This window comes from Mesoplodon densirostris, chromosome 2, assembly GCF_025265405.1.
Source record: "Mesoplodon densirostris isolate mMesDen1 chromosome 2, mMesDen1 primary haplotype, whole genome shotgun sequence".
NCBI lineage: Eukaryota > Metazoa > Chordata > Mammalia > Artiodactyla > Ziphiidae > Mesoplodon > Mesoplodon densirostris.
The window spans coordinates 70035693-70063207 of record NC_082662.1 but is presented as its reverse complement, the minus strand read 5'-3'; the positions used below and the strand labels follow the sequence as shown (position 1 = coordinate 70063207).

General features: G+C 38.5%; 1 protein-coding gene across 2 annotated transcripts in view; it reads right to left on the bottom strand.

The window, feature by feature from the left end:
- Positions 1 to 1589: 1589 nt before the first annotated feature.
- GIPC2 (GIPC PDZ domain containing family member 2) overlaps positions 1590 to 27515 on the bottom strand; it is an 86356-nt gene continuing 60430 nt past the window's right edge. Inside the window, exons 5-6 of one of the 2 annotated variants that reach the window (XM_060084715.1) lie at positions 24337 to 24418; positions 2140 to 2366 (exon numbers count right to left, since the gene is read on the bottom strand). In XM_060084715.1, coding sequence (XP_059940698.1) covers positions 2227 to 2366; positions 24337 to 24418 — 222 coding nt within the window. In that variant the 3' untranslated portion in view covers positions 2140 to 2226. Of the gene's footprint in view, positions 2367 to 24336; positions 24419 to 27515 lie in introns of both variants that reach the window. The other variant, XM_060084707.1, reaches the window with a different exon arrangement.

Below are 27515 nucleotides of genomic sequence, written 5' to 3'. Positions count from 1 at the left end.
GTTTAGTGTTGCCAATAAAATGGCACAGTTAAAAAAAAAAAAGACTTTTTCTCATTGTAGCAGTAGAAGGGTAGCTCCCACTTGTGGACTGTGACATCTAAAAAGAAACCCTATTCCTTTTGTGCACTGAGAGTTTTACCAAAAGGCACAAAGTTCACAAAGAGATATATTTTCAGGTAAGAGAACAAAATGAAGAAACTTACTTTGTTATCGGTTTTTCAGTAGAGGTAACAGAGAAAGACATTTCAAGAAAAAAAAAAAAACTGTTAGTAGTAAAACACCTGTGCCCAGCTGACACCCTTTATGCTCATTTGATGCTAACAAGCAAGTTACAGTTGCAGCTGTACATGGCCGTCAGTACCTTACACATCAAAATTCTAGAAAGATCATGGTAACCACTTTGTGAATATGAGATTCCACAAATCACAGAGAATTTGCACCAAGTGTCAGTGTTCATCCATATCCAAAAGGAAAGGAGAATCAGACAGCCATCAACAATAAACAATGACTCATCATTTCAAATCTAACATCTAGTGCCAAAAAATTTATTTTTTGCTTAAACCGAAATATTTCTGTGGGCCTCTTAAGTCATCAAATAACTTTCCTATCCTATGAGAAGTGATATTAAGAATCAGTATGTATTTGGGGACCTCTGAAAGAAATTCACTAAACAAGTAGCAACAAATTACTACAGCCTGGGCTGAATGCTATCTCCAAATGATGGGCAAGGGCAATAAGACAATCCACATTCTATAAACTGCTATTGTTACATGTTAATGACTGCAACAGTTTCTGTGCAGGTTTCAGATTAATGAGACAAAGAATACCAAGATTCATAGAATTAAATTTATGTGAAAAAGAGAGCGGAAAGCAGTAAAAGTGAAGTTGCACCAGAAAACAAGAGTTATCTAAGCATCAACCCAGCATGAAAAGGGAACTACTTCTGATTTCCTAGAATACACCCCTCACAGGTTATTATTTCTGATTACCACGGCAGCATGCAGCATTTTCCGTCTAACATTTTAGAAGAATGCTTGGTCACACCATGCTCCGCCTTATTAAATGATGTATGTTGAAACCATTCATTTCCATTTCTCTTACATCTGTAAAATGTCAAGTAAGAGTGATAAAATGGTCATTTACCCTCAATTTTCTCAATAATGTAAGGTTTCAGAGAGAGTGCATTAGAACTCTAAAATAATAAGCTAATATATTTTCTCAATTTTCCCTTCCTCCTGCACTTTCACTAGGGGGAAATCTACTGCTGATGGTATCTCCTTTTAAGTTCAGGAGGCTTAGAAGTGTTGCTTTTCCAAAAAAAAAAAAAAAAGGGGGTTGCTCTTTAACCCCAAAAAATGTTCTCAAACATAGTTATTTTCTGAGTAAACATCTTTCAAAAGAAAAGTTCTACAAAGACTATAAAAACTTTCCCTGGAATGCTTATAAAGGGTAACAACAGTAGGTATGGATGGAAAAGAAATAGTGTTGTAAGAACTGCTAAAAAAAAGAAAAATCAAATGTAAGTGGTTTCTACCATATCTGCCTCTTTTTCACCTTCTTCTACACGTGCAAATACATACACAACGCAATAGATTTCAACAAGTTTAAGAAGCAAGGAAGCAATTACAAAGAAGCAAAAAATAAAAGTCAATCAATCCTTGTTTTACAAAGAGAATAAGCCATAGACATTAACAGGCTATAGGAATCTTCCTCCCCTTATTCAGTGGATTTTTTTTAAAAATGTTTCTAGACATCTAGTAGGCATAATTCATATTTCATGTCCTGAACATATCCTGTTCAAGCTAGTATAACAAAATGAAGATGCTATGAGGCAAATTATATTCCAACCCTCATTTTCACTGCATTAGATTTTGTAAAAGAACTACAAAGTGATTGCAATCAACTACTTATTACGTGGAAAACAAAACATGGGTGTCATTGGGGAACAAAATAACCTATCTAGAAATACCCTCTAAAACTAACTTTAAAAAGCTTTTAAATGAGTATTAAAATTGATCATGTTTTAGGTAATTTATCTTAAGCATACTACATATGCAACTGAATTAAAAAGTGCCCAGAAATCAAAATTATATTTCAAAAGAATGTATTCATACACATAAAACAAGCCAGAGTCCATAACAGTGTCTAAAAGCAGATTTTAACTTTTTTTTTTTCAGGAACAATGGTTCATTCCTCCAGAGACGATCATTCACGTCATAATCATCCTCATTTGGCATCACCAATGACTCCCCAAACATCAAAGACAAATTCATCTGGGAACGCAAAGTCTCCAAGGGTTTCATCAAGTGCCACAGCAAATTCATCTGGATTACCTTTGTCCTTTCCAGCTTCAAACATTGTAGTAGCTATCAAAAATAATTTTTAAAGATTAGTGATACATGAAACAGCATCAGAAGACTGAGAAAAATGACACCAAGGCAAATTACTTGCTAAAAGTAACAAGCATAAGTCTATTCCCATAGATATTCTAGAAGGAAATGCATGTCTATGTGCACCAAAATCCATGGGCAATAAGGTTCATAAGCAGTATTATTCACAACAGCCCAAACCCAGGAAGACCCCAGTTATCTATCAGTAGGAAACTAAATAAACATAATATAATCATACAATGAACTTATACACAGCAATGAAAATGAACAAACCACAGCTAATATACCAGAACATTCTCAAATCTCCCAAATGTGACATTAAGCAAAAGAAGCCAGACACAAAGGAATGATACTATATTATTTCATTTACATAAAAATAAAAATAACTGGCAAAACAAATTTATGGCTAAGTTGGGAAAGTGGTTACTTTTGGAGAGGAGGGAACAGGCAATAATTGGGAAAAAGCATCAAGAGGGTTTTTGAGTACTGGCAGAGTTTTATTTCTTGACATGAGTGGTGGTTAAATAAGTGTTCACATTGTGAGAATTTTGTGTTGTATACTTATAACTTGTTCATTTTTCTGTATGCATGTGTATTTAGCATTAAAGAGTTTAAATAATAAAAGTCATTCATTCAAAAAATTTTTTAATAAAAGGAACATGCATAGATACATACTTCTAGTACAAATTAAGATACTCTCTATCATTACACATCAAGGTAGCAAAGATGTTTTAAACAATCTGTCTTCAGCACCCTGGTTTGCATCTTCTACCCCTGCCTTCTCCTCCATCTTGGAGCCCATCAGGTGGGAGCCTCTGGTGTCCCTATGGGTGGGGCAAGGGCTCCTGTGGCTAAGCCTGACGGGAGACCCAGAGTACATCTGCTCCCCACCCCCCACAGTCACTAGCTTTCTCCGTCCCCTTTGCCACTCCCCACCCCCAACTATAAAAAAGACAAAGGATAACAGTTTGCCACGGGGCAATCAAGCTAGAGAGAAGGGGAGGAAATCTGTCTCCTCGTGGAATCAAGGAAACATTTTTTGAGCCCTTTTCCAGTTTGGGATAGAAAGCAAAGATGGTGCCCTTGTTCTGTTTTTCTAATAAGTTGCCTGGACCCCATATTTTATGTCTGGGGAACCAGCGTCTTCAGGAGTACACATTCCCCTGGGACTCGTCCCTCCTGACTGGGAGCCCTTAAGGCTCAGCTGTTTTTTTTTTTTCTCAGCCCCCTATAAGCACTAGCTACCAGGAAGGGGCAGTGTGGATGTGATTTGGGACTTGGGTGAAAAACCCCCAGGTAAAAGGGAAACACCAAAGCCCAGCCTCTTTTTCCCTCCCAAGTTAAGGTTAAACAAATCAAAGTTTGTATGGCTTCTCTGAATGAGCCAAGAGGTCTGATCTTTCCAGCTAAAATCCACTAGGGCTCTGGAGAGCATTTAAGAACTGTTCCTCACCTCGAACAGCTCAGTACTAACACAGGTAGGCTAGGGGGAAGGCAGGAGATGTGGCCAGTAGAAGGGCACCACAATCAGAGCAGAAGTGGGATGTGGATGGGGTGACCTGGGGCAGGGGTCAAATCCCTAGTTAAGATGAGGAGGGCTTCCACATAGCTGGACAGGTTGGTGTAGGGTGGAGAGTCCAGGTGTGGTAAGGAGGGCATGGGGGTGGGGGAGAAGGGGACAGCAGCCACACTGATGAGAGATTGGTTACATACAAGGGCATGCATCACATACATGTATATACACTGAATAATGGGAACCACGTTTTGTCACTGTCAGAGAAAGATAAATAGGAAAAGGGAGAAAACTAGAATGATTGCTGCTAAATTAGAATTGTAGAGATCAGTGAAATTTTTTTTTTCAAAAGAGAGATTAAAAACTATAGAGGTAAAGACATGAACACAGGGCTTCCGTGGTGGCACAGTGGTTAAGAATCCACCTGCCAATGCAGGGGACACAGGTTCAAGCCCTGGTCCAGGAAGATCCCACATGCTGCGGAGCAACTGAGCCCATGCACCACAACTACTAAGCCTGCATACTGAGCTGCAACTACTGAGCTGCAACTACTGAAGCCCACGCGCCTAGAGCCCGTGCTCCACAACAAAAGAAGCCACCGCAATGAGAAGCCTGCACACCACAATGAGGAGTAGCCCCCGCTCGTCACAACTAGAGAAAGCCCGCATGCAGCAACGAAGACCCAATGCAGCCAAAAATAAATAATAAAATAAAATAAAATAAAAAGACATGAATACACACATTCCTCAATCCACTGTGGGCACCTGGGAGCAGTGACACCCCAATAGCAATGAGCACACAAAACACTCAGATCTTGGTTCCCAAATATCATTTTCCACTAAAAAGAATCAGAGTTCCTCAGAGAAATGGCTGATTCCAGGGCTGGAGCAGGAAAAGTACAATATGAACTAAGAATAACTTCTGCCAGAAAGTAAGAAAGTCTCAAAAAAACAAAAGGTGGGAACATGTGAAAAGACATAGAAGTCAGAGTGGAATAATGCCCACTGACCCAATGAGGGACAATTTGAGCATCAGAATAAGTAGTGATGGTCATAGATTATAATCCTATTGAACAAAACAGCAAACCATGAATCCATAATGAAATGATTGGTTAATTGACAAATAGATGGATGAAAGGTTGGTTGGTTGATTCATGAGGAACAGGATATTTACATAGCTTCAAAATATCTCCTCACCAAATACTTATTATGAAGAGAATAACTTTACAGTGGAGAAGCTTAGTAAATACCACCTAAACAAGTCATCAACATAAACAATATCATAAACAGAACAAATCAAAATCCCATGCCTCCAGATAAGATGTAATGAAAAGAACACAGCACCACATTTGTGATATCTCTGCCAGAGGTGTAACCTGAATGTTATTATGGAAAAATAATCCAAAAATGAGGAACACTCTGCAAAATAACTGGTTTGTACCCTCCAAAAGTGTCAAGGTCATGAAAATCAGGAGTGGAAAATGCTCCAAATTGACACAAATAAAAGTAACACATGATTTTGAACATGCTCTTTTGCTGTAATGGATATTAAGGCACTTGGTGAAACAAAAACAGGATATGATTAGATGTTAGTAATGTATCAATGTTGATTTCATGATTTGGACGGTTATATTAGGGTTACACAAGAGAATACATTTGTTTATAGGAAATACGCACTAAAGTATTTGGGGGCAATTGTATATCATTAATTTATTCTCAAATGGTTCAAGAGAAAAAAATTTTGTACTGTATAACTTTTCTCTAAGTTAGAGATTGCCTAAAAAATATATTTTAAGCAGTAAAAAGTGAGGAAAATTGAATCTCTTCATTATCATCTCCCTGTTTCTCACGTTGCCCCAGGCTTCAGCCATGACCCCAAAGCTTCTCGATTTACCATTAACATAGAAGCAAACACTTCAAAAGGGAGGAAGGTCCAGCTGCAGCTGGACCTTCTTCTCCAGCCCAAGGGCCTGCCAAGTTTACTAAAACTTTTATATATATATATATATATATATTTTTTTTTTTTTTTAATGATATGCCAAGGCTGGCCAGGATATAGTGAAGCAAACACTCAAATATACTGGTGTGGACTTTGTAAATTTGGTTTTTGAAAAACAATTTGCCAACAAGTACCAATCTTTAAAAATGTTCACATCCTTTGATCTACTAATATTTCCATTTCTGTGAATCTATACATTTTTTTTCTCCCAGCTTTATTAAGATAAAATTGATATACATCACTGCATAGGTTTAAGGTACACAGCATAATGATTTGACTTATATACATCATGAAATGATTACCACAGTAAGTTTAGTGAACAACCAGCATCTCACATAGACACCAAAAAATATTTTTTTTCCTTGTAATGAGCTCTTAGAATTTACTCTCTTAACTTTGGTATACACCATACAGCAGTGTTAGCTAGAGTCATCATGTGTACATTACATCCCTAGTACTTATTTATCTTATAACTGAAAGTTTGTATCTTTTGACCACCCTAATCCAATTCCCCTCCCTCTCACCCCCTACTTCTGGTAACCACAAATCTGATCTTTTTCTATGACTTTGGGTTTTTGGTGTTCTGTTCTTAGATTCCACATATAAGTGAGATCATACCATATTTGTCTTTCTCAGACTTATTTCACTTAGCATAATGCCCTCAAGTCTCATCCATGTTGTCACAAATGGCAGGATTTCCTTTTTATGGCTGAATAATATTCCATTGTATATATATCTCAACTTCTGTATTCATTCATCTGCCAGTAGATACTTAGGTTATTTCCTAAGTCTATTTTCTTAGGCTATTGTGAATATGCTGCTATGAATACAGGGGTGCAGATATCTCTTCAACATAGTGTATTCTTTCCTTCACACAAGATAATCTACACTTTTTTTTTAAATCTTAAAAACAGAAAAGAATTTAGGAGAACACTCTTAATTTAAAAAAAACCTAGGGCTTCCCTGGTGGCGCAGTGGTTGAGAGACCGCCTGCCGATGCAGGGGACACGGGTTCATGCCCCGGTCCAGGAAGATCCCACATGCCACAGAGTGGCTAGGCCCGTGAGCCATGGCCGCTGAGCCTGCGCGTCCGGAGCCTGTGCTCCGCAACGAAAGAGGCCACAACAGTGAGGGGCCCGCGTACCGCAAAAAAAAAAAAAAAAAAAAAAAAAAAAAAACTTAAGATGCAGGATCATTTTTTTTTTATTTAATAAGATACAGGATCATTAAGTCACCTCTAGTATGATGAAATATATTAGATGAAATATTTGATGAAATATTTTGAAGTAATTTTAAACAATATTTATAACTTTGTAATAACTTGAGAAAATCTTTTTAATATTTACTGAAAAAGCAGTACATAAATTTTATATTACAATCACAATGTTTTTTAAAAAATCTCTACATAGGATGGGTAAAGGGAGAAGTGTATGTTAAAGCAATTATAATCAAATATTAATGGTAGAATCTAGGTGACAGGTATGAAGTACTAAAAAGTCTTTCAACCGTACTGTATATTTGAAAATCACCATAATAAAATATAAGGGAGAGAAACTTCTACACAGACAATGAAAGAAAAAAAAAAATTTTTTAAGATGTTGGGGGTAGGAGTTTATTAATTTATTTATTTACTTTTGCTGTGTTGGGTCTTCATTTCTGTGCGAGGGCTTTCTCTAGTTGTGGCAAGCGGGGGCCACTCTTCATCGCAGCGCGCGGACCTCTCACTCTTGCGGCCTCTCTTGTTGCAGAGCGCAGGCTCCAGACGCGCAAGCTCAGTAGTTGTGGCTCACGGGCTTAGTTGCTCCGTGGCATGTGGGATCCTCCCAGACCAGGGCTCGAACCCGTGTCCCCTGCATTAGCAGGCAGATTCTCAACCACTGCACCACCAGGGAAGCCCAAACGAAAATTTTAAATACAGTAGATACATTCAAATTGGAGAGAAAGTTTTTGTTTTGGTTTTTTTAGCTAGGGCCTGTTCAATGCAGTAAAACTATGGCTGACTTACAAACTCTGTGCCCTCGTGGGTACCAGCTATATTTTGGAAATTATTTCCTAAGCCACTGAAAAACACTCTAATGTCTATAAGTAATGCTTCTCTTTCAACAGCCATAGTATCATAGTCAAGAAAGGAGGAAAGTGGCCCTCAAAGCGCATTTCCACACAGTGAGACAAGAAACCAAGTGTTCAGGAAATGGGACTCTACTGATGTTCTGTGTCCCTCCTCTCCCTAGGTGGTCTTGCCTTGGAGGTCTTAGCCACAACCCCAGCTTAACCATGGCTTGCTGCAGAGAAGTCCCAAATCTTCACTTCCATCCCTGACTTCTCTCACGAGTTCCAAATACCCCTTTCTGAATAAGGAGTGCACAAGTCTCCTACCTTGTATTCTGTTAGCATCTCAACCAGCATGTCCAGAAACCAAACGTCATGTCCCCTTCCGAAAAAACCGCTACTCCTCTTCCCGTTGCCACCACTGTCATCAGTAGTGCAATCATTGTCCCTGTTACTTTTTCTCTTCTTGCTTGTGTACCAAACACTGCCTCCCCTTGATTCTACCCCTGCAACCTCTCCAGCCTTCATTTCACTCGCACTGCCACCATGCTATTTCCTTAATCTCCAAGTCTAGTCAACGAACTATCTCCCATAGGTACATTAGATTACTCTTCCTAAAGCACAGCTCTGATCCTATTAGGTAATAAGACAAAAGGACCAGGAAGCTCCTTTCCACCTCTGAGACTGTCTGTGTCACTCACATATATGAAAATATTCCTTTGATCTCCAACGCATATCTTAAAAACTCTAAACCCTGTCTGACATTCTGATCCGAAGTACCCCTGGTTCCCACATGGCTTACTCCTGCACTAACGCTGTACCCTTAGAAATCTGACAACTCAGAAAGCCGTCTTTCCTCCTTCCTACCTTTGCCCAGGATAGCCTGCTCCTAATCACCAGCTCCACCATCAAAATCCTTTCTCTCCTTCAAGGCTCTTTCCTCCATGAAATCCTGTGTCCCCAACTGGAAGTGACATCTGCATTCCCTAAAGCCTTCTACCAGTGTTCTTCATACTTGAGTATGCAAACATATTGGCTGAGATATCGGCAAAGTGCAGATTCTGGTTCAGTAGCTCTGCAGCAAAGCCTGAGATTCTGCATTTCCAACAACCCCCAGGTAATGCCAGTCCCCAGACCACACTTTGAGGCATAAGGCCTTACTTACGGTGCACATTTAACATTGTTCTGTGTTGTCATTATTTTCACCTACATATTGCCTCTATCAGAGAATAAACTCCCAACAGATCTTGAATAGCTTACTCAGTCTTTTATGCCCAGGGAAAACTAGTTCAGTGTCTTATGTACAGTAAATGCTCGTAGCTGGGTAGGTCCAGAAAAAGCCCTTGTAATTGCACTTAAATAATTTTTGTACCCACACAGTTAGCATGCACTCAAGAAAGTGAAGCCCAGAACTCTGATCCTGTAGCCAGGATGTGAAAGAAGAGCAGCCAAAACTTTTGCAGAAGTAGGACTCAAGTTCAGAATTTTGCTTAGACTACAATTCTAAATATTTCTCATAGGGCCTACAGACAGCATTTACTGAGACAGTTACCTAAAGATCATACTGACATGAGGGTGATACACAATCTCCTTGAGGAAGAAATATTATGCACACAAATAAAAGATATAAGAAAATCTACAGACCATTCAGAAGCAGAAATTAACAGTGCAGATGGCTGATGCTCTTAAATGCTGCAGGAAATGATGACCAGGATCAGATGTTCACTAATGGACACTGAATCAAACAACCTCCCTCCCTCCCTCCCTCCCTCCTTCTCTCTCCTCCTCTCTCTCTCTCTCTCTCTCTCTCTCTCTCTCTCTCCCCCTAACACACACACACACACACACACAACCATTGGCTGAAAGAAACAACTTGGTGCATGTTTTTTGGTACCTCAGGAAGCTCAGCGGTACTGGCTAGTGCCCTGAGCCCAGGAACAACATATCCTGGACCTGCCGACTCTGACTCGCAATCTCTGGTTTGGGTTCCTTAGTCACAAAATGAGAAAAATGATGGCTTAAGATGCCCAGACAATAACCTTACAGTCCAAACTATATAATCTCACTCATGCTGCACAGCAGAGAAGAAAACCTCCCATACACTAAACACAGCCCCAGAACTGCTCAGACCTCCTATATGTTTCTATCTCTACTACACCACTACCATTATTACTGGCAATAATTGTTAATAATCATTGCTAAGAATGATAATAGCTAAACCTATTATTTATGATGTGATAGAAACTTTATACATATTTAATTTAATGCCTTGCCAACCCAGTAAGGTTGTTTTTTAACATACCCTTTTACAAAGATACAGAAATTATAATTCAAAGTTAAATAATTTGTCCAAGGGCTAAAGCTTCAAAAATGATATTAGGACTCCATACTCCCTGTGAATTCACTATTTTTTGTGCCTCTTAACAGACATTAGGTCAATAAACATTTACCAAGGATTTCCTCTGGGAGAGGCACTGTGGTAGGAGCTGGGATTAAAAACTGAGTAAGTTATCTCCCTTCAAGGAAACACTGGTCTTGTAGAAGCAACAAAAGTACCAATTAGGCAGCTTCATAGTTATGCTGGAAATACTGTATGTAATACAGTGCTCCAGAGATCTTTACAAAACCCATAATTTGCTTATGTATGTTAAAAGAAATTAAGAATGGAGCATGCTCTGAACATGTTATGAATTGCTAACTCATAAAGTATAAACATAAATTTTAAATATTTTTTACAGGAGAAATAAATGGTATTATTTTACCCGTTTTGGTAAAAGACTGAATCTCTGATTTAACAGAAAAGCAAAAGAGGGCTTCCCTGGTGGCACAGTGGTTAAGAATTCACCTACGGATGAAGGGGACATGGGTTCAAGCCCTGGTCCAGGAAGATCCCACATGCCACAGAGCAACTAACTAAGCCCGTGTGCCACAACTTCTGAGCCTGCACTCTAGAGCCCATGAGCCACAACTACTGAGCCCACGTGCCACAGCTACTGAAACTGGTGAGCTCAGAGCCCATGCTCCACAACAAGAGAAGCCACGGCAATGAGAAGCCCGCGGACCGCAAGGAAGAGTAGCCCCGCAAGGAAGAGTAGCCCCTGTTCACCGCAACTAGAGAAAACCCGTGCGCAGCAGCTAAGACCCAACGCAGCCAAAAATAAGTAAATAAATAAATTTATGGAAAAAAAGAGAAAAGCAAAAGAAACTTTAGCAAAATGAAATACTTTTTTTAAAGTTTTATTACATTAACATAGTGACAACTACTAAAATGCTTTTAATATGTTAACTATAATAGATCTGCAATATGCCGCAATAATATTTAGCACCTGAATACAACCTGGCAAAAAAAATATTCCACTAAAATGTAGAATTGTTACACCACATATAACAGCTAAGTGCTGACATCTAGTGGCCATACTGAGAATATCTTTATATTATTACCACTACTAAACAACTTTCACATCATTATTAATGACAAACTTATATTGGTGATACAGGTCAATCTGTATTTTCCACTAAGTTTTTAAATACTTAAACATAACTTTTAGCTATAAGGTACTACTGAAGGTGAAAAATCTTGGTATCAAAGTCCCAGAATTAAATCTCTGTCCTTGTTAGCTGACTGGACAAGTTACCAAACATCTCTGAATCCGTTTGTTCTCAAATCTATAAAATGGCACATAGCAGGGTTTAGATAAAGTTTAATGACGACCACTGTTAATTTAACTATTAAATCTGTAACTGTAACTCTTTCTATGTAAATTCTTTAACACCTACTTTCCCTAAGACTTTTCATAAATGTCGACCCATTTCAAGCAACTCACACATTAGTCAAACATCAAAAAACACAGGCAGGGATTCCCTGGTGGCGCAGTGGTTGAGAGTCCGCCTGCCGATACAGGGGACACGGGTTCGTGCCCCAGTCCGGGAAGATCCCACATGCTGCGGATCGGCTGGGCCCGTGAGCCATGGCCGCTGAGCCTGTGTGTCTGGAGCCTGTGCTCCGCAATGGAAGAGGCCACAAGGGTGAGACGCCCGTGAACCAAAAAAAAAAAAAAAAAATACAGGCAATACAGAATGTTTAAGAAAAATCTATTTCCAAAATTTCATTGGCTTTATCTGAGAAGGATGACTTTCCATAGTGTTCATTGTTTTGAATTCAGTGAAAAAAAGAAATCACCCTAGGAAAAAATGTAATAACCTCTAAATAACATTATCATATACGTTTAAAAGACCTATAAATGATTTCACAGGAAAACATTACTGAGAAACTATCATTCAAATTTCCTTTCCACATATTTCTGGATCTCTTTTTTTTTTTAAAGATTTTCATTTTTACTTTTATAATGACAAACTTCATTAGCAATAACATTAATTTTTTTAACATCTTTATTGGAGTATAATTGTTTACAATGTTATGTTAGTTTCTGCTGTATAACAAAGTGAATCAGCTATATGTATACATATATCCCCGTATCCCTTGTGTCTCCCTCCCCGTATCTCTTGTGTCTCCCTCCCACTCTCCCTATCCCACCCCTCTAGGTGGTCACAGAGCACCGAGCTGATCTCCCTGTGCTATGTAGCTGCTTCCCACTACCTATCAATTTTACATTTGGTAGTGTATATGTAAATGCTACTATCTCTCTTTGTCCCAGCTTATGCTTCCCCCGCCCCATGCCCTCAGGTCCATTCTCTACGTCTGCGTCTTTATTACTGTCCTGCCCCTAGGTTCTTCAGAAACTTTTTCTTTTTTTTTTAGAGTCCATATATATGCGTTAGCATATGGTATTTTCTCTTTCTGGCTTAACTTCACTCTGTATGACAGACTCTAGGTCCATGCACCTCACCACAAATAACTCAATTTCATTTCTTTTTATGGCCGAGTAATATTCCATTGTATATATGTGCCACATCTTCTTTAACCATTCATCTGTTGATGAACACTTAGGTTGCTTCCAGTACCACCTATTCTAAATAGTGCTGCAATGAACACTGTGGTACATGACTCTTTTTGAATTATGATTTTCTCAGGGGATATGCCCAGTAGTGGGATTGCTGGGTCATATGGTAGCTCTATTTTTAGTTTTTTAAGGAATCTCCATACTGTTCTCCACAGTGACTGTATCAATTTACATTCTCAACAACAGTGCAAAAGGGTTCCCTTTTCTCCACACCCTCTCCAGCAGTTATTGTTTGTAGATTTTTTCATGATGGCCATTCTGACTGGTGTGAAGTGATACCTCATTGTACTTTTTTTTTTGCAGTACGCGGGCCTCTCATTGTTCTAGCCTCGCCCGTTGTGGAGCACAGGCTCCGGACGTGCAGGCCCAGCGGCCATGGCTCACGGGCCCAGCCACTCCAGGGCATGTGGGATCTTCCCAGACCGGGGCACAAACCTGTGTCCCCTGTATCGGCAGGCGGACTCTCAACCACTGCGCCACCAGGGAAGCCCCTCATTGTACCTTTGATTTGCATTTCTCTAATGATTAGTGATGTTGATCATCCTTTCATGTGTTTGTTGGCAATCTGTATATCTTCTTTGGAGAAATGTCTGTTTACGTCTTCTGCCCATTTTCAGATTGGTTTGTTTGTTTTTGATATTGAGCCACATGAGCTGCTTGTATATTTTGGAGATTAATCCTTTGTCAGTTGCTTCATTGGCAAGTATTTTCTCCCATTCTGAGGGTTGTTTTTTCATCTTGCTTATGGTTTCCTTTGCTGTGCAAAAGCCTTTAAGTTTCATTAGGTCCCATTTGTTTATTTGTTTTTATTTCCATTTCTCTAGGAGGTGGGTCAAAAAGGATCTTGCTGTGACTTGTATCACAGAGCATTCTGCCTACGTTTTCCTCTAAGAGTTTTATAGTGTTTGGCCTTACATTTAGGTCTTTAACCCATTTTGAGTTTATTTTTGTGTATGATGTTATGGAGGGTCCTAATCTCATTCTTTTACATGTACCTGTCCAGTTTTCCCAGCACCACTTAAGAGCCTGTCTTTTCCGAATTGTATATTCTTGCCTCCTTTATCAAAAATAAGGTGACCATATGTGCGTGCGTTTATCTCTGGGCTTTCTATCCTCTTCCATTGATCTATATTTCTGTTTCTGTGCAAGTACCATACTGTCTTGATTACTGTAGCTTTGTAGTATAGTCTGAAGTCAGGGAGCCTGATTCCTCCAGCTCCATTTTTCTTTCTCAAGACTGCTTTGGCTACTTGGGGTCTTTTGTGCTTCCATACAAATTGTGAAATTTTTTGTTCTAGTTCTATGAAAAATGCCACTGGTAGTTTGAAAGGGATTGCATTGAGTCCATAGACTGCTTTGGGTAGTACAGTCATTTTCACAATGTTGATTCTTCCAATCCAAGAACATGGTATATCTCTCCATCTATTTGTATCATCTTTAATTTCTTTCATCAGTGTCTTGTAGTTTTCTGCATACAGGTCTTTTGTCTCCTTAGGTAGGTTTATTGCTAGGTATTTTATTCTTTTTGTTGCAATGGTAAATGGGAGTGTTTTCTTAATTTCTCTTTCAGATTTTTCATCATTAATGTATAGGGATGCATGACATTTCTGTGCATTAATTGTGTATCCTGCTACTTTACCAAATTCACTGATTACCTCTAGTAGTTTTCTGGTAGCATCTTTGGGATTCTCTATGTATAGTATCATGTCATCTTCAAACAGTGACAGCTTTAATTCTTTTCCAATTTGGATTCCTTTTATTTCGTTTTCTTTTCTGACTGCTGTGGCTAAAACTTCCAAAACTATGTTGAATAAGAGTGGTGAGAGTGGGCAACCTTGTCTTGATCCTGATTTTAGAGGAAATGGTTTCAGGTTTTCACCACTGAGAACAATGTTGGCTGTGGGTTTCTCACATATGGTCTTTATTATGTTGAGTTAAGTTCCCTCTATGCCTACTTTCTGGAGGGTTTTTATCATAAACAGGTGTTGAATTTTGTTGAAAGCTTTTTCTGCATCTATTGAGATGATCATAGGATTTTTATCCTTCAGTTTTTTAATATGGTATATCACATTGATTGATTTGGGTATATTGAAGAATCCTTGCATTCCTGGGATAAACCCCACTTGAACATGGTGTATGATCCTTTTAATGTGCTGTTGGATTCTGTTTGCTATTTTGTTGAGGATTTCTGCATCTATGTTCATCAGTGATATTGGCCTTTAGTTTTCTTTCTTTGTGACATTTTTGTCTGGTTTTGGTATCAGGGTGATGGTGGCCTCGTAGAATGATTTTGGGAGCGTTCCTCCCTCTGCTATATTTTGGAAGACTTTGAGAAAGATAGGTGTTAGCTCTTCTCTAAATATTTGAAAGAATTCGGCTGTGAAGCCATCTGGTCCTGGCCTTTTCTATGTTGGAAGATTTTTAATCACAGCTTCAATTTCAGTGCTTGTGACTGGTCTGTTTATGTTTTCTATTTCTTCTTGGTTCAGTCTCAGAAGGTTGTGCTTTTCTAAGAATTTGTTCATTTCTTCCAGGTTGCCCATTTTATTGGCACATAGTTGCTTGTAGTAATCCCTCATGATTCTCTGTATTTCAGCAGTGTCAGTTGTTACTTCTCCTTTTTCATTTCTAATTCTGTTGATTTGAGTCTTCTGCCTTTTTTTCTTGATGAGTCTGGTTAATGTTTTATCAATTTTGTTTATCTTCTCAAAGAACCAGCTTTTAGTTTTATTGATCTTTGCTATTGTTTCCTTCATTTCTTTTTCATTTATTTCTGATCTGATCTTTATGAGTTCTTTCCTTCTGCTAACTTTGGGGTATTTTTGTTCTTCTTTCTCTAATTGCTTTAGGTGTAAGGTTAGGTTGTTTATTTGAGATATTTCTTGAGGTAGGATTGTATTGCTATAAACTTCCCTTTTAGAACTGCTTTTGTTACATCCCATAGGTTTTGGGTCATTGTGTTTTCATTGTAAATTTTTCAAGTATTTTTTTATTTCCTCTTTGATATCTTCAGTGACTTTTTGGTTATTTAGTAGTGTACTGTTAGCCTCCATGTGTTTGTTTTTACAGTTTTTTCCTGTAATTGATATCTAGTCTCATAGCATTGTGTTTGGAAAAGATACTTGATACGATTTCAATTTTCTTAAATTTATCAAGGCTTGATTTGTGACCCAAGATATGATCTATCCTGCAGAATGTTCCATGAGTCCTTGAGAAGAAAGTGTATTCTGTTGTTTTTGGATGGAATGTCCTACAAATATCAATTAAGTCCATCTTCTTTAATGTGTCATTTAAAGCTTGTGTTTCCTTATTTATTTTCCTTTTGTATGATCTGTCCATTGGTGAAAGTGGGGTGTTAAAGTACCCTACTATGATTGTGTTACTGTCAATTTCCCCTTTTATGGTTGTCAGCATTCGTCTTATGTATTCAGGTGCTCCTATGTTGGGTGTGTAAATATTTACAACTGTTATAGCTTCTTCTTGGATTGATCCATTGATCATTATGTAGTGTCCTTCTTTGTCTCTTGTAAGTCTTTGTTTTAAAGTCTATTTTGTCTGATATGATCATTGCTACTCCAGCTTTCTTTGGATTTCCATTTGCATGGAATATCTTTTTCACTTTCAGTCTGTATGTGTCCCTGGGTCTGAAGTGGATCTCTTACAGACAGCATATATCCGGGTCTTGTTTTTGTATCCATTCAGCCAGTCTATGTCTTTTGGCTAGAGCATTTAATCAATTCACATTTAAGGTAATTATCAATATGTATGTTCCTATTATCCTTTTGTTCATTTTTGGGGTTTGTTTTGTAGGTCTTTTCCTTTTCTTGTGTTTCCTGCCTAGATAAGTCCCTTTAGCCTTTGTTGTACAGCTGGTTTCTTGGTGCCGAATTCTCTTAGCTTTTGCTTGTCTGTAAAGGTTTTAATTTCTCCGTTGAATCTGAATGAGATCCTTGCTGGGTAGAGTAATCTTGGGTGTAGGTTTTTCCCTCTCATCACTTTAAATATGTCTTGCTACTTCCTTCTGGCTTGCAGAGTTTCTGCTGAAAGATCAACTGTTAACCTTATGGGGACTCCCTTGTGTGTTATTTGCTGCTTTTCCCTTGCTGCTTTTAATATTTTCCTTGGTATTTAATTTTTGATAGTCTGATTAATATGTGTCTTGGCATGTTTCTCCTTGGATTTATCCTGTATGGGACTCTCTGCACTTCCTGGACTTGATTGACTATTTCCTTTCCCATGTTAGGGAAGTTTTCAACTATAATCTCTACAAATATTTTCTCAGACCCTTTCTTTTCCTCTTCTTCTTCTGGGACCCCTATAATTCAAATGTTGGTGCATTTAATGCTTTGGTTTTGGCCCCACCTCTGCGTGTAGGTCACCCTCAGGCTTCTGTTTCCACCCAGACAGGAAGGGGTTGAAGAAGCGGCTGATTAGGGGTCTCTGGTTCACTCAGGCTCGGGGGAGGGAGGGGTACGGAATGCAGGGTGAGCCTGTGGCGGCAGAGGCCACCATGATGTTGCAACAGCCTGAGGCGCACTGTGTGATCTCCCAGGGAAGTTGTCCCTGGATCACGGGACACTGGCAGTGGCAGGCTGCACAGGCTCCCGAGGCGGTGTGTATAGTGACCTGTGTTTGCACACAGGCTCCTTGGTGGCTGCAGCAGCAGCCTTAGCGTTTCATGCCCGTCTCTGGGGTCCACGCTGATAGCCGTAGCTCGCGTCCGTCTCTGGAGCTCGTTTAGGCAGTGCTCTGCCTTCTGTGGGCAGACAGGGAAAGAATCCCCTTCTCCTCACACACCCTGAAACAATGGTCTCTTGCCTCTTAGGCAGGTCCAGACTTTTTCCCAGAGTCCCTTCCCGCTAGCTATGGCACACTAGCCCCCTTAAGGCTGTGTTCACACAGCCAACCCCAGTCCTCTCCCTGGGATCTGACCTCCAGAGCCCGAGCCTCAGCTTCCAGACTCCACCCGCCCCAGTGTGTAAGCAGACAAGCCTCTCAGGCTGGTGAGTGTTGGTCAGCACTGATCCTCTGTGCAGGAATCTCTCCGCTTTGCCCTCCTCACCCCTGTTGCTGTGCTCTCCTCTGTGGCTCCAAATCTTCCCCCCCAACCCACCCACCACGCCCCCCACCCCGGTCTCCACCAGTGAAGGGTCTTCCTAGTGTGTGGAAACTTCTCCTCCTTCACAGCTCCCTCCCAGAGTTGCAGGTCCCATCCTTATTCTTTTGCCTCTCTTCTTCCTTTTCTTTTGCCCTACCCAGGTACGTGGGGAGTTTCTTGCCTTTTGGAAAGTCTGAAGTCTTCTGCCAGCATTCAGTAAGTGTTCTGTAGGAGTTGTTCCACACGTAGATGTATTTTTGATGTATTTTGGTGGAGGAAGGTGATCTCCAAGTGTTACTCCTCTGCCATCTTGAAGGTCCCCCCCCACTTGGATCTCTTTAGAAATTAGAAATCCTAAAATTCTGAAGTTGCTGGGATGATCTCCAAACTCCTAAGTTGGTATCATCAGAAAATAGTGTAGTTCCATATACAATTTACACAATGGCCTTAAATATTCATGAAGAAACTTATATGACACAACTTTCCTTTAAGTTAGGTCAACCCCATCTAGAGTCTTACAGGACTTAAAATCTTCCAGAAACCAGTTTCCCCCATGGGTAACATTCCAAGGCAAGCCACGTTGGCTGGCATTCAGTTGGTTGTGAAATAGCTCACAACTTTACAACCAAATGAAAGACTATCCCATTCAGGGTTACTTCTACATAAACCCATTTGAATTGTTTTCCATTTTCAAATGGTAAATACATCCCAATCCTTTTTTGAGGATAGTGTTTTGGGTTTTAGTCATTTTACTGCCATATTACTTTTTAAGTTTTCTGAAAAAACATATTAACTTGAAAATAACATGATATCAATGTAATTTGCATTAAGACAACATTTCTGAAAGCTAAGAAATGCTTGGAATACAAACAAGTAAATATATTCATTTGTCTGTTGAATCAGTGTCATATTTGTGAGTCATATTTCATGCTAATCAGATCTGAATAATGAGAGAAATTCCTAACTCAACAATGGTTCACATTCTCAAAATAATTACTTTCCTTAAACTTTACCTCCCTAGGTGACTAATCACATTGCTAATCATGTATAATAATAATGATTTTTATGCCATTGGAGGAATTTGATTAATTAACTTTATAAAGGGATTACTAGTTAATTTACAAGGAATTTGTGAGGAATGTTTAGTGCTCTGAATTTGTCAGAGTGAAAGAAAATTGATCTTTAAAGAACTTTCTTGGGCTTCCCTGGTGTCGCAGTGGTTAAGAATCTGCCTGCCAATGAAGGGCATATAGGTTCGAGACCTGGTCCAGGAAGACCCCACATGCTGCGAAGCAACTAAGCCCATGTGCCACAACTACTGAGCCTGCGCTCTAGAGCCCACGAGCCACAACTACTGAAGCCCACGTGTCACAACTACTGAAGCCTGCACACCTAGAGCCTGTGCCCTGCAATGAGAGAAGCCACCACAATGACAAGCCTGTGCACTGCAACGAAGAGTAGCCCCCTGCTCGCCACAGCTAGAAAAAGCCCACAAGCAGCACGAAGACCCAATGCAGCCAAAAAATTAATTAAATAAATAAATCTATAAAAAAAGAACTTTCTTAAGTCATTTATAATTACTTGTACCATTGCCCAACACTCTTCCCTGTATATTTGTATATTTTAATAACAAAAGATTTATTATTAAATATGATTTATTTAATTATGCCCAATTTATACTTAAGTAGCTATAAGACCTATGCCCAAAATTAAGTTCTAAAGTTGAGCACTGCTTTAAGTTCTCACCTTTGAAAAGTATGATTCTCCTAAAGCTCAAGATCCAGCAACTGATACCCTAGTTCCTGAATCTTATAATATTTATACAGTATACAATTTTAAAACTTCTCAATTGAATAGAGATATTTCATATTACTTTCCTAACAAATACTACCTGAGTTTAAGAGCACCACCATCCCTAAATCCCTTTTACTCTCATTTGCAAGTTCATTTGCATAACTGTCACAGGCCCACATCATTTATGCAAATCTCTATTTTTCCAAATACAAACAGATTGGGAGAAACATTTTAAAACACTTGCTTTCTATAGGATCATCTCAGCTTTAACTTCGTGTCGTGTGTAGCAAGGATCTATTATATGCAAATTTTATATTTCTCTTAAAGGAGCTAGAAAAGAGTATCACTTTTTTCAATTACAGACATCATCTGCACAGCCAACATAAAAATTTTATTTTTAAAGTTCAGATAGGCTAGAAAAAAATAAGAATAAACTCTGTAAGGAAAAAGGAAAATGAGTAGAAGTAGAAACGGAAGAATGAGTTTTAAATACTTCTAGCTAATGTAAAGTAAAATACTTTCCCTGGTAGCAAGTAAACAAAATAGTCCCAGTCTTTGACTTTAAAAAATTTACTAAGTACCTGATACAAATTCACTCTATGACAGAACACTCTATGACATAAATCACAGCAAGATCCTTTTTGACCCACCTCCTAGAGAAATGGAAATAAAGACAAAAATAAACACATGGGACCTAATGAAACTTCAAAGCTTTTGCACAGCAAAGGAAACCATAAACAAGACCAAAAGACAACCCTCAGAATGGGAGAAAATATTTGCAAATGAAGCAACTGACAAAGGATTAATCTCCAAAATTTATAAGCAGCTCATGCAGCTCAATAGCAAAAAAACAAACAACCCAATCCAAAAATGGGCAGAAGACCTAAATAGACATTTCTCCACAGAAGATATACAGACAGCCAACAAACACATGAAAGGATGCTCAACATCTTTACTCATTAGAGAAATGCAAATCAAAACTACAATGAGATATCATCTCACACCAGTTAGAATGGCCATCATCAAAAAATCTAGAAACAATAAATGCTGGAGAGGGTGTGGAAAAAAGGGAACACTCTTGCACTGCTGGTGGGAATGTGAATTGGTACAGCCACTATGGAGAACGGTATGGAGGTTCCTTAAAAAACTACAAATAGAACTACCATATGACCCAGCAATCCCACTACTGGGCATATACCCTGAGAAAACCATAATTCAAAAAGAGACATGTACCAAAATGTTCATAGCAGCCCTATTTACAATAGCCCGGAGATGGAAACAACCTAAGTGTCCATCATCGGATGAATGGGTAAAGAAGATGTGGCACATATATACAATGGAATATTACTCAGCCATAAAAAGAAATGAAATTGAGCTATTTGTAATGAGGTGGATGGACCTAGAGTCTGTCATACAGAGTGAAGTAAGTCAGAAAGAGAAAGACAAATACTGTATGCTGACACATATATATGGAATTTAAGAAAAAAAATGTCATCAAGAACCTAGGAGTAAGACAGGAATAAAGACACAGACCTACTAGAGCATGGACTTGAGGATATGGGGAGGGGGAAGGGTAAGCTGTGACAAAGTGAAAGAGCGGCATGGACATATATACACTACCAAACGTAAGGTAGATAGCTAGTGGGAAGCAGCCGCATAGCACAGGGAGATCAGCTCGGTTCTTTGTGACTGCCTGGAGGGGTGGGATAGGGAGGGTGGGAGGGAGACGCAAAAGGGAGGGGATATGGGAACATATGTATATGTATAACTGATTAAATTTGTAAAATAAAAAAAAATAAAAAAATAAAAAAAATTTACTAAGTACCTGATACAAATTCACCCATGCCCACACACACAGATGCACACAGGCACACACCCCACCACTAGCATGCTCATTCACTCTTTCCCCACCCAGCATCCACCTGCCCTTCTTAAGGGAACATTTATCATCTTGCTTCTACACTGGAGGGACCAGGCCCTTCACAATCTCAGCCCTTGTATTTCAGAGTCACTCTCTGTTGCATAGGTAGAGCATTTGACCCAGACCTAACCACCTCCCTGGCCTCTGTGACTAGTTCACTTGAGACAATCAGAGACGATCCTGAGCATTTTGTTTGAATGATTTGGAAAAGGCCCTCCCTCTCTCCCACTGTGCTTGCCACCAAGAAGATGTAGAGGGTGGAGCCATGGCTGTCATTTGGGCTCTATGAGGGAGGGCCTGAAGCTACCAGGGGATAACATGGGGATCTGAAATGAAGCCAGAATTGAGAGAAGAGAAACCACATCCTGATGGCAGCATGAGAACTCCAGTTCTAACCATTTCTGAAGCCAAGATCTACCTCTGGAATTTTCAGCTAGAAGAACCAGAACATTTCCCTGGCTTAACATTCCCTTAAGCCAGTTGGAATTAGATTTGTTGAGTTTTGTTTTGTTTCATTTGTTATTTGCAATTGATAGAGTCTTAACTGAGAAATCAAGATACTGACATCCTAATGATGACATAAGAAATACACAGAGGGCTTCCCTGGTGGTGCAGCGGTTAAGAATCTGCCTGCTAATGCAGGGGACATGTGTTCGAGCACTGGTCTGGGAAGATCCCACATGCTGTGGAGCAACTAAGCCCATGCACCACAACTACTGAGCCTGTGCTCTAGAGCCCGTGAGCCACAACTACTGAAGCCCACACGCCTAGAGCCCATGCTCCGCACAAGAGAAGCCACCGCAATGAGACACTTGCACAAAGCAACGAAGAGTAGCCCTGCTCACTGCAACTAGAGAAAGCCCACATGCAGCAACGAAGACCCATCGCAGCCAAAAATAAAATAAATAAAATTTTTTAAAAATAAAATAAAGAAATACACAGAAATTCAACTGCTCAAATGCCCTTGTTCGTCACATGCCAAGTGTGTCTGCTTTCTTCATATTTGATTCATTGTTCACAGGGTTTCAGTAATCTTATTAAATGGGGTACAACTTTAATATTGTAATAAATACACAATTTGTCCATTAAATCTGATGTATTAAATACTTTTATATGTATCATTTACAAAATTTTTTCATATATATCTTAATATATGTATATATTATGAAATCATCACCACAGTAAGTCAACATCTATCATCAATATATTTTTAAATCCATAAAACTGCTTATGTAGGAAATATTATTTATAGGTTAAAAACTGAAGTTTAAAACAGCCTATACAACTCAATACCAAAAAAACAAACAACCCAATCAAAAAATGAGCAGAAAACCTAAATAGGCATTTCTCCAAAGAAGACATACAGATGGTCAACAGGCACATGAAGAGATGCTCAACATGACTAATTATTAGAGAAATGCAAATCAAAATTACAATGAGTTATCACCTCACATCGGTCATAATGGCCATGATTTAAAAGTCTACAAATAATAGGGGACTTCCCTGGCAGTCCAGTGGTTAAGACTCTGTGCCCCCAATGCAGGGGGCATGGTTTCAATCCCTGGTCAGGGAACTAAGATTCCGCATGCTGCACAGCACAGCCAAAAAACAAGTCTACAAATAATAAGTGCTGGAGAGGGTGTGGAGAAAAAGGAACCCTCCTACATTGTTGGTGGGAATGTAAATTGGTGCAGCCACTTGGAAAACAGTATGGAGGTTCCTTAAAAAACTAAATATAGAGCTATCATATGATCCTGCAATCCCATTACTGGGCATATACTGGAAAAGATGAAAACTCTAATTCAAAAAGATACATGCACACCAATGTTTATAGCAGCACTATTTACAATAGCCAAGACATGGAAGCAATGTAAGTGTCCATTGGCAGATGAATGGATAAAGAAGATGTGATAGATATAGATATATTACTACTCAGCCATAAAAAAAGAATGAAATATTGCCATTTGCAACAACATGGGTGGAAGTAAGATAAAGAAAAATATGATATCACTTATATGTAGAATCTAAAACATAATACAAATGAACTAATTTACAAAACAGAAACAGACTCACAGACATAGAAAACAAACTTACAGTTACCAAAGGGAAAAAGGGAGGGAGGGATAAATTAGGAGTTTGGGATTAATAGATACACACTACTATACATAAAATAGATAAACAACAAGGATCTACTATATAGCACAGGGAACTATATTCAATATCTTTTAATAACCTATAATGGAAAAGAATCTGAAAATATATATATATATATAACTGAATCACTTTGCTGTACACCTGAAACTAACACAGTATTGTAAATCAACTATACTTCAATTTTTTTAAATAGATAAAATGAACATTTTCCTGTAAAAAAAAAAAACCCTGAAGTTTAGGAAAGTTGACTTGGCTTTGAGGCCTCACAACTAATAAGGGGTAAAGGCCAGGTGTTCTTTTCATTTTTATTTATCTTTATTTTCATTATGCTTTTCATCACTACACAGATACTGTTTATCTTGAAAAATATAAGTGACAATAAATGCAAGCAAGACACAAATAAGCATTAAGTTCCATCAAATTAAGACATAAGACTTTTTTGAATAGTGTAATCTTACCTAAATCGATATCTCGAATTCCCATGTACAATTCAAGAAGATCATCAACCTTTCCAATCGCCTCTGCTTTGGTTTCAGAGGGCTTTATCAAAGAAAAGAGAAATAAAATCATATTTTTATGTATAATCTCTTGAATGTCGAGGCATACATAGGGGGAAACCTGATGTGGAGCCAGTTCTTGGTTGTGTACTTCAGCTAACTTGAATGGAAATATATCTAGAATGTGCACTGCAACTCAATACAAATCAATATAGTAAATATTTTTGGTGTTTGTGTTAAGTATTATAGATTCAAAGAAGAAAAGCCAGAACAGTCTCCAAGCAGCTAGCAGTCTAGAAGGGAGACAGATGTGAAAATTAATAGCTATTTAACAATAATAAGGACAATTTCTAAAGGATGTCAAAGGCAAAGAGGCATCACAGGAGAAGTAAATTTAAATCTCTAAGTGTCCAGGAAGACTTCAGAAAGGTGACTTAAGAAGTGTGTTTTCAAAATGAACTGGCGTCAGATAAGCAGAAGCAGACACTGAAAGTAGAAGGCAATATATACACAAAGTCTATGTGAGGTTGCAGAGTCTTATAAAAGCGTACAGTGGGTTAAAGGACTGCAAGAAGTCCCATGTGATGGGAATCATAGCGCCAGACACGACTAGATCTTAAGGAGTCCTGTATGCCTTGAATAGGGCTTTGGTCTTCATGCAGGCCACATGCATTAACAGCTCACCCCAAGAGTAAAACACTCTGAACACATATCCCTAATATCTATTTTTTATTAATTTTATTGGACAGAAGTCCCCCCTTATCTGTGGTCTTGCTTTCCTCAGTTTCAGTTACCTCAGTCAATTGAGGTCCAAAAATATTATATGGAAAATTCCAGAAATAAACAGTTCACAAGTTTTACATTGTGTGCCATTCTGAGTAGTATGATAAAATCTCACACCACCTGCTCCATCCCAGAATCCCCAACCACAGACATCACCTGCTCCTGAGATCCAACCTTCATCATCATCACGGCTAGATGATCCAGGATCTCCCAAGCAGATGATCCTCCTTCTGACTTAGAGTCAGAAGGTCAGTGGTAGCCTAACACTATGTCACAATGCCTACATCATTTACCTCACTCCATCCCATCACACTGGCATTTTATCATCTCACATCATCACAAGAAGGACGAGTACAGTAAAATAAGACATTTGGAGAGATCACGTTCACACAACTTTTATTATAGTGTATTTTATAATAGTTCTATTTTACTATTAGTTATTATCATCTTTTACTGTGCCCAATTTATAAGTTAAACTTTATCATATGTATGTATGTATAGGAAAAAACATAGTATATATAAGGTTCAGTACTATCCACAGTTTCAGACATCCACTGGGGGTTTTGGAACGTGTCCACTGTGGATAAGAGGGGACTACTGTATGCAATTTTTATCAATTACACACATGTGTTACCACATTAATGTATTGAGTGTGTTATAAAAATAGAAATTTTATAAGGAGATGATAAAATAATATTTTTAAATAATTGCTGTTTTATGTATTAATGGTACCAAAATATTTTTGTTCTTCCTAAAAGTTTCTATGAAAAACATGATTGGATATATTTTATTATTCTTTTAAAATCTTGGTTTAATATTTGGTGAAGTCTGGTTCTGTTTAGCTTATTTCAATACTTGGTTTTAAATGGCTTCATAGCTGAAATAAAATTGCCCAAATATGTTAAATACTCAACTACGGGTACAAATGTTGAATTCAAGATTACACTGCAAAAATTTCATAACACTTTAAATACTGTCATAAATATAGGTTGCTTTGTATTGTCAAAACTTATTGAAAATACGCATTTTAGGGAATTCCCTGGTGGTCCAGCAGTTAAGACTTTGCCTTCCAGTGCAGAGGGTGAGGGTTCAATCCCTGGTCGATGAGCTAAGATCCCACATGCCTCGCAGCCAAAAAACCAAAACGTAAAACAGAAGCAATATTGTAACAAATTCAATAAAGACTTTAAAAATGGTCCACATCAAGAAAAAAATCTTCAGGGGTGGGATAGGGAGGGTGGGAGGGAGACGCAAGAGGGAGGAGATATGGGGAAATATGTATATGTATAGCTGCTTTACTTTGTTATAAAGCAGAAAGTAACCCACCATTGTAAAGCAATTATACTCTAATAACGATTTTTTAAAAAATCTTTAAAAAAATATGCATTTTATTGCAAATAAAATTTTTTTTCCTTGAGGATATTATTATAACTTTCTTGTACTTTTATTTATATTAACCAAGCCTTTAAAACAATGAGACAAGAGACATGATATATCACTCTTGCCTTCTTTACAATGTATTTTGAATGGTCTGTGTGAAGTGACAGGCTATGCAAAGTAACTTAAGTGTTTACCTTTGCATCTAACCAGTCATACTGTAAGTAACTGTAACAAGTATCAGTACTTCTCATTAAAAAAATGGCCACCAAGATCTTACTATTCTAAATAGCTCTTGATCTCATCACTCCCTCTTCCATTCACATTCTGATTGCCTGTGTTCAGTCCTGACTTTTTTTAATTGAGATATAATTGACAAATAACATTATCTTAGTTTCAGGTATACAACATAAAGATTTGATACGTGTATATACTGTAAAATCATCACCACAATAAGTCTAGTTAACATCCATAACCACACATAGTTATTTTTTTTCCTAAGATCTAGTCTCTTAGCAATTTTCAAATATATAATACAGTATTATAAACTATAGTCACCATGCTGTGCAGTCTGTCCTCAGGACTTGTTTATAAGTGGAAGTTTGTACCTTGACCCTCTTCACCCATTTCACCCACCCACCCCCAACCTGCTGCCTTTGGCAACAACCAATCTGCTCCATTTCTGTATGAGGTGGGTTTTTTGTGGGTTTTTTTTTTGGTGGGGGGATGAGAGGAGTATATAGCTGAGGTCATCCAATATTTGTCTTTCTCTGTCTGACTTATTTCACTTAGCTTAATACCCTCAAGGTCCATCTATGTTGTTACAAATGGCAGGATTTTCTTCTTTTTTATGGCTGAATAATACTCCCCTCATCTTTCCTTATTTGCAGAAGTCTCCTAATTGGTCTCCCTGCCTGAAATCTTCATGCTCGGGGCTTCCCTGGTGGCACAGTGGTTAAGAATCCGCCTGCCAATGCAGG